The 7,606-nt window shown below is 50.1% G+C and overlaps 1 protein-coding gene across 3 annotated transcripts; it reads left to right on the forward strand.

Annotated features, from left to right (window-relative positions):
* The first annotated feature begins 1,924 nt into the window (after nucleotides 1–1,924).
* Nucleotides 1,925–6,972, forward strand: B3GNT4 (UDP-GlcNAc:betaGal beta-1,3-N-acetylglucosaminyltransferase 4). Of its 3 annotated transcripts, none has more exons than XM_075012614.1 (2): nucleotides 1,925–2,078; nucleotides 3,738–6,972. In XM_075012614.1, the coding sequence occupies exon 2, from the start codon at nucleotides 3,765–3,767 to the stop codon at nucleotides 4,866–4,868; it is 1,104 nt and encodes a 367-aa protein (XP_074868715.1). In that variant the 5' UTR covers nucleotides 1,925–2,078; nucleotides 3,738–3,764; the 3' UTR covers nucleotides 4,869–6,972. The 3 variants fall into 3 exon arrangements, with proteins under 3 accessions (XP_074868715.1, XP_074868717.1, XP_074868716.1); XM_075012616.1 differs by lacking the exon at nucleotides 1,925–2,078 and adding an exon at nucleotides 2,166–2,221; XM_075012615.1 differs by lacking the exon at nucleotides 1,925–2,078 and adding an exon at nucleotides 3,528–3,606.
* Nucleotides 6,973–7,606: the final 634 nt, after the last annotated feature.

Raw genomic sequence — 7,606 nt, forward strand, 5'->3', positions numbered from 1 at the left:
TCAGCAATGAAGGGCTTGTGGGAGTTGGCTGGGTCAAGGTTCAGGGTGCTCTGATTCCCCCTGCTGCCCTGGTAAAACACAGGGCAGGGTGCTGGAGCAGAGCAGTGAGTGTGGGTGGACAGTGATTCCTGTCCTGATCCCCCAGGTAAACTACCAGGGTTGCACTGCATGGGGAAGAGGCTTGGGGTGAGGGGTGCAATGGGAGGGGAGAGGCAAGATGTGAGTGGAAGAGGGGCAGGGAACGGAGGGGAGATGTAGGGCCTCCAGCAGGGTCTAGGACATGGGAAGGTGGGGATTGCATCGTGTTAGGTGCTCCCCTCTGTAGGGCCCTGCCCCTTCTCTGAGGCCACACCTAACTAGCTCCATCTCCCTTCCCTCTGTCACTTGCAGGGATCCCCCCACCCTTTCTCCAGGCTGGGGCAGGGGGTTGGGCTGTGGGAGGGAGGGGCAGGTTCTGGGGTGGTGGGGGCCGGGGTTGAGGCGTTTAGTGTGCAGAAGGGAGCTCCAGGCTGGAGTAAGGGATTGTGGTGTGGGCGTGTTGCAAGGTGCAGGCTCTGGTTTGGGGGCAGAGAGTTTGGGTGTGGGGTGGGACTCAGCGGGGGTGGGGGTTGGGAGAGGAGTTGGGGTCCCAGGAAACAGCCACCAGCACCCTGCGGCCCCTAGGCACAAGAAGGCTCTGCATGCTGCCCTTGTGCACATGGGCACCACCCCTGCAACTTCCAGTGGTTGCAGATCCCAGCCACTGGGAGTTGCTCAGCTGGCACTTTGGGTGGGGACAGTGCACAGTGCCCTCATGTCCCTAGGATTCGGTACAGAAACCGCCTTAGCCCTGGACTCCTGCTACACCTCTGGCCTGACAGCCAACAGCCTGGTTAATACCACCAACCAGAGCCGCCAAGGATGGGTCCCTTTTCTACTGGATGTCCTGGTTAGAAACCAGACCTCCAGTAATCCTAATGGCTGGGCCACTCAGTAGGGTATTGGGCAGGACGGTCCTGTAGTTGGGATGCCAAAAAGGCAGCCTGACATATGTTTTAAATGGGACTCATTGTCCTGTATTTGCCCCCCACCAGCCTCGGGGAAGCAGCTTCCCCAAGGCTCCCAGGGAGCACCGGCAGCTGCCACCTCCTTCCCAGCTCCCCGGGTCTCGGAGGAGCCTCCCCTCCCCATGTCCCTGTCCCGTATTTGGGACAGGGAGATACAGTCGCCCAACCCCCCGGGCCAGGGAGTAAACCCACAGGGCCGGGCTCCAGGCCCACCCCAGCCCTGAGCCCCTCCACGCTTTGCCCCCCGGGACTGTTCGCAGGTGGGCGGAGCGTGTGCTCTATTTAGGCGGCGTCCTGCTGCTTTCCCCCCCCAAGTCTTGCCCCAGGCCCCGCAGAGCCGCTCTGGTAAGCCCAGCCCCGCGCACAGCCCGACTCCAGCTCTTGCAGCCAACGTGGACGTCAGCGGGCGGGGAGAGGCCACAAAACCCCAGGCCGCACCGGGGGAGAAGTGACTGAAGTTCCCGGCTGGGGGAGTCCAACCAAGGGCCCTTGGAAGAACAAGGCGGGCAGGGGCGCGCGGGCCACTGGGGTTCCCTGCGGCGTGCAGAGCCCCAGCCCCAGCCCCGGGCGGACTCGAACGCCTTCAGCGCCATTCGCAGGGGCGTAAACGTCCCCCCCGCCTTACAAGACCCCCATAACTGGGCCTGCGTCCCCCCGCCGCGGGCCCTTCCATTCACCTGCCGCGAGCGCCAGCCGCTCCCCGCCCCCCGGCTGCTCTCGCTGGCTGGTGTCATCTCCACACGAGCCCTCCCCCCGGTTTCTATGGCGACCCCGGCCGGGCCCTAGAGCAGCGGAAGCCCCATTCGCCGCGGCGGGGAATGAGCGGCCGCCGGCGTCCAGTGCGCGCCTCCCCCCCGCGGCTAGGCGCGGCGGGAAGGAGCTTCAGGACTCCACGCCCGCCCGGCCCGTGTTAGCCTGAAGCCGGGAGGAAGCTTCGCTGGCGGCGGGCGAGGGACTTGCGCTGCGCCGTGAGTGGGGCGCGCGCCCTGCAGAGCAGCAGCCCCTGGAGGCGAGGCCGGTGCTGCAGGAGAGGTGAGCGGGGCGGGAGCGCCCGACCCCGGGGATGGCTTGCACTGGCGGGGCTCAGCTGAACCAGACGCCTCCTCCGAGCAGGCGGTGGCGAAATGCACTTCAGAGACTCGGGGGACTAGTTCTTTTAATGCCGTTGCCTTTAGGTAGGTGCAGCCCAGCCTTGTGAGGTGGGGGGCCGCCGCCGATTAGGGATTGGTCGGCCTCCTTTAACACCAGCTAAGGGCTTAATTGTCACAGTCCTGTAGCCCCTTAAAGACTAACACACTTAGTAAGTGCTGCAATGAGCTTTCGTGGGTCAGACCCGCTTCTTCAGCAGCTCATTACCTAATACGTGCAGTTGTTAGCCTTTAAGGTGCCACAGGACTGCTTGGTTTTTTGTGATGCTACAGACTAATAGGGCTACCCCTCGGAGCCAGTGTAAAGCCGGACCTGTGGTTTACTTCAGTTATTGACCGGCGGATTCCGTTGTACAAGTGACAAGGAGGCTGCAAATGTCTGTGTCTGTATATCCGGGTGACAGAACGTTTCAGGGCTGGGAGTAGCACAAATGATCCAGTTTGCCTAGGACAGCAAAAACGTTCAGTCTCTGATTGGATGCCTGTAATGGGCCGTTAGAACTGGGGTTAGGTAGACAATGAATCAGGCTGGTAACTGTTTCCTTCTTCTTAAAAGGAAGAGGGAGAAGTGGTCTCCTATCTCAAACAAGCTGTTCATTTAGATTCACTTTTTAGTATTCACGCTTGGTGGCTGGATGGACAGAATGCTTTCCCCAAGGGATGAATAGAAACCTCTTGGCTTGTCTCCTGCCTGTATAGAATGAAACATCTCTCTGTGAACATCATGATGTGATGTTCTTTTTAAGGCTGTTCTTTTTAAAACAGTGTAGAATTTAAAGACACTGGAGCATTGGCAACTTCAGTTGACAGACCTGAGGGTGCTGAAAAAGCTCTTGTTCTGTCTCAGAAATAGAATTCCAGGTTTGTGTACCTGGAAACCCTGGTGAATCTTAAGACAGATAAGCTTCATCTGGCCCAACAAGTATTAGGATTAGACTATCTTGGCAGATGTGAAGTGCCCCAGAGCGCAGAGTTTACAAACATCGTGCAACAAGATGGGGGCTGGGGGTAGAAAGCCCGGAGCCTTGCTTACCACCTGTGCTTCCAGCTAGACCCTCAAACCAAATTACCATGTTATCCAAACACCCCTGCTGAGCTTCCCTGGTTCCCTGCAGTGTTCCTAAGACAGGCCCCGTGTGAGCCGCGGCACTTGTGTGACGGCTCTCTTCTTCCTGAGACCTTCTCCAAATACATATCGGGCACCTGGGCACTGCCTAAGAGCAGGGTTAGCTTTGGATTTGCTGTGCTGGTCTTGGGGTGTTCTCCCTCCTTTCCCAAAGGAGATGTTGGAAATTGAGAACATGCTGCGCTTGCAGGACCCAAACTGAGCATTAACTCACTCCATAGGCTAATGAGCTCACAGGCCAACATAGGTATCCATGATGTACAAAAGGACCTATCTGCATCTTTAGGTACCTGCATAGCTTTGTAAATCTGGCCTGTAGCCTCTTTCGATTTTTTTTTTTTAAAGCTTCTTTAACATTGAGACGAGAAGCCTAAATGCTCCTTTAATAAATATTCTGTGTATTCTTTAACTGTGCAGGGATTGGCTTCTGCTCCAGTGCTTGCGATGTATCCCAGGATAAGAACAGTTGCACTATACACCATCTCAGTCACGTTGATTGCATTCTTTATGTATATAAAGAAAGAGACTAAGTTGGCTGTGCTTCCAGCAGCCAGGAAGGTAGCTGTACCAAATCCCAGCCATACGTTCTGGGCCCTGGAGCAGACTGAACGCAGCAAATGTTTGCCAGATCTGACAATTGCCAGTTCTTCTCTTGCACTCCCAGAGCTTCACCGAGCCTTCTTAATATACAAGCACTGCAGGAACTTTTCAACACTACTGAAGCCCACGAGATGCCGTGAGGAAACATTCCTCTTGCTGGCAGTCAAGTCGGCCCCAATCAACATAGATCGTCGGGTTGCTATCCGGAACACATGGGGGAAGGAAGTGGCCATTGGCAGCAAGCCCATCAAGCTGGTGTTCTTGCTTGGGCACTCAAAGGTCAAAGTCCAGGCTCACTCCCTCCAACAGCTGTTGGTTTATGAGAGCCAAGAGTTTGATGATATTATCCAGTGGGATTTTGCAGACAACTTTTTCAACTTGACGCTGAAGGAGCTGCACTTTCTCCGGTGGTTCATGGCGGACTGTCCACACGCCAGGTTTGTGTTGAAGGGTGATGACGATGTTTTTGTCAACACCTACAATATCATTGAGTTCCTCAAGGAACTCAACCCTGGGGAGGATCTCTTTGTTGGGGATGTGATTAGTCGGGCCCGTCCTGTCAGAAACACCAAAGTCAAATATTTCATCCCACAGTCTATGTACAAAGCCCCCTACTATCCTCTCTATGCCGGTGGCGGTGGCTATGTGATGTCCCAAAAGACAGTGCAGCGACTGCAGAGCGCTGCTGAGGACACAGAACTCTTCCCAATAGATGATGTCTTTGTGGGAATGTGTCTGGCAAAGATGGCCATGACCCCATTGAACCACGCTGGCTTTAAGACCTTTGGAATCCAGAGGCCTTTTAATCCTTTTGATCCATGTCTGTACAAAGAACTGATGATCGTGCACAAGCTGAACCCCACTGAGATGTGGATCATGTGGACGCTGGTAAAAGATGACAGTATTAGGTGTGCTGCATCGGTAACTCATAACTTTAGAACTGTTTGAAAAGGAGACTGCTGATGCTAAGGAGGGGAACAGAACATGATGGTGGTGGCTACTCTAAGGTGCTTAAATTGACATTTAAAAAAAAACAGAAAACCAAGTTGTAGTAGATTATACATTTGTATTAACACTGTAGTTTTACAGTAAGATAACATTCTGCGATGGGCCTCTGAAAATACATAGATAGGTTGCTGAAGCATCACAGAGTTGAACGGAAAAGATGTTGCGGGGGCTGGATAGTTCAGGGATGTGATCTCTTCCTCTTTGGATCAGTGACTTGAATTCAGGCTACATAGGTGGTTCTGAGGAGCTGTTTGGTGGCATGCACAGTGAAGTGATCTTCGTGTCAGTTGTGATGGTGGCTCTTAGACATAAGTGTCCAAATTACACCTGGCAACCTTATTGGCAGTCTTGAGTAGGAAGGCCCAGAGCTAAATGAGAAGTAGAGCCTGAACTTCTTTTAATCCTTGACATCAAGGCTGAGAAACAGTCTAGACAAGCTTAAGATGCTGCATTTCTAGGAAGAACTTTCACTATCTAGGGCTAGTAATCCAGCAGACTTCACCAGCACTCAGTTTACTTAATGGGGACAGGGGAAAATAACACTGTCAAAATGGTCTAGAAACTTTTCAATTGTCTTTTTATTTAAGCTGAGCCATTATGCACCAAAGTACTTAGTTCCAATAGCACTGACTTCTAAGCAGCTCTTTCTCTTTGGGTTTTATCTGAATTTCCACTAGATTATTTGCACTGGAATTTCTGCACGATAATACTTCCCAATGGGATTGGGAGAAGAAACAGACTGCTATTAATCTCTGTAATAACAGCGACTGGTTTTTTTTTTTTTTAACAGCAGGTACAAATAAATACAGTTTTGAAAATGTTTATATTCTGAGTATTCTTGGTCTCTTCCAAGTACAACTGCAGTTTGCATCTCAAAAAGGAAATACTGGGTTAGCCAACAGCCACATCCATCAAAGTGTTTACAGCTGCAAATGGAAAATATCTGTAAGGCTTTGTGGGATGTGTGACTTGCTTCCTTTCATGCATTAGTGTAACATTGCTTGTCTGGTGAAATGATATTTGCCTTAAGTAATGCCTGGAGGTGGCATGTAGTATAAAAGCGTACACAAGTCCTATGTCACCTTGGTGCTATCCGAGTCGATCCCTGGAGTAAAGGTTAATCAGCTCTGTTCTGCTGGGTGGTAAGATGGAATATATCCACTTCAGGACATTTCACAAACACAAAACAATTAATCCTCACAGTGTTGTTGCTGGTGAGGGGAGGAGGCCTGAAAGTGGTAGTAAAGCATTGCTTTTGGACAAGCAAAACCTGTGTTTCTGAGTGTTGTGGGAGCTGGTCCTTCATTGTAAAGTGCTCAGATATCCACTGCAGGGATGGAGAAAGTAAGTGACAGCCTTGCAGAAGGCTAGTGAGGAGAGTTTGACCCAGCTGGAACTAGAAGCAAGGAATGTCTGCTTCTTTGTAAGAAGGGATGTTCACAAGAACCCATGAGACTTATCAGTATGCATACTGTTTAACGACGCCTTGTCAGTTAACTTTGCGGGTGGCCACCGCGCCAGGCTGGAGCAGTCCCTGACAGCAGGGAGACCTAGGTGAAAACAGTTAACCAGTTAAATGCTACTGTTTTTAACTATTTTTACATCCCTGTTTTTAAGTTTGGTGATAAAACTGTTTAAACGACATCAATTCAATGGATTGTGATGGTGTGGCTTCCTGTTTGCCAGGTTATTATTGCCTTTACAGTCACTACTCTGCTTGCTTTTATTAGTGCTTATCTGAGCAAGAGCCTTTCACGTGACTTCTGAGGTCCTTGTCAATTCCCTTTTTGGTGTTGCAGGGTCTCCCCAGTTTACTTAGGGTTGTTGTTGTCTACAGGTGCCAGAGATTTGTTAACATTAGGAACTATTCAAATTTACACTGTTGTATGACAGATGGTTTCTCACTGTTTCTGTAGTGGACTCTACCACATAATAAGCTTGCAATTCCTGCCTAAGAACCTAGGAAAAATTAAGAGATAGACAAGTGGTTAAAAATGAGCATGTATGAAAACATTAGATTAGTACATTCATCTTTACCAAAGCTATTTTAGGGTGTGGGTGTTTTCTTAAAAATATATATATTTTCTAACATGCAACTGTACTCTTCGACCTTTCTATCACTGATGTAGGGGTTAAAAATGAGACTAGGAATGGGGTTTATGTCTGAAGTGAAAAGTGTCTGTTGCTGTGTTTGTAAGCAAGGCGCTAGGTAGGATAGTAAAACTAACTGCTTGGATTTTTAGGAGGGAAAGAAACCTTATTCACTGGAAACTGATAATTCTGTGCAGGTGCTTTTCATATATTTTCGAAGTGATGTGTGCGACTCAAGGGCACCATCCAGGATGAGGGTTGGTTCCTTTTCATGAAATACTACTTTCATCATTTGCTTAAGCTAAACAATGCCAGATATAAAAACAAATGGGCTATTGTATTAAATTATGCTTAGTGTGCCTTTGCAAGTGCTGTACAAACTAACATGCGCATGTGGTGATAACCTGCAGGCTGTAGCTAGGACTTTTGAGTGAGAAGCTCTAGCATGTATGCAATTTAAGAGCTTTGAATGCAAACAGGTATTTGGAAACATAAAGACTAGATCAAAGTCCAGTGACACTAATTCCTATCATCTGAGTGCGGTACACAAAGGATGCATCTGAAAGGGTCCTATCTACCATTCATGT

The sequence above is a fragment of the Carettochelys insculpta genome, chromosome 18, assembly GCF_033958435.1.
Source record: "Carettochelys insculpta isolate YL-2023 chromosome 18, ASM3395843v1, whole genome shotgun sequence".
NCBI classification, from domain to species: Eukaryota; Metazoa; Chordata; order Testudines; family Carettochelyidae; genus Carettochelys; species Carettochelys insculpta.

Coding starts and splice junctions, on each gene's coding strand:
- B3GNT4 (XM_075012614.1), top strand. CDS start 3,765: ATGTATCCCAGGATAAGAACAGTTGCACTATACACCATCTCAGTCACG.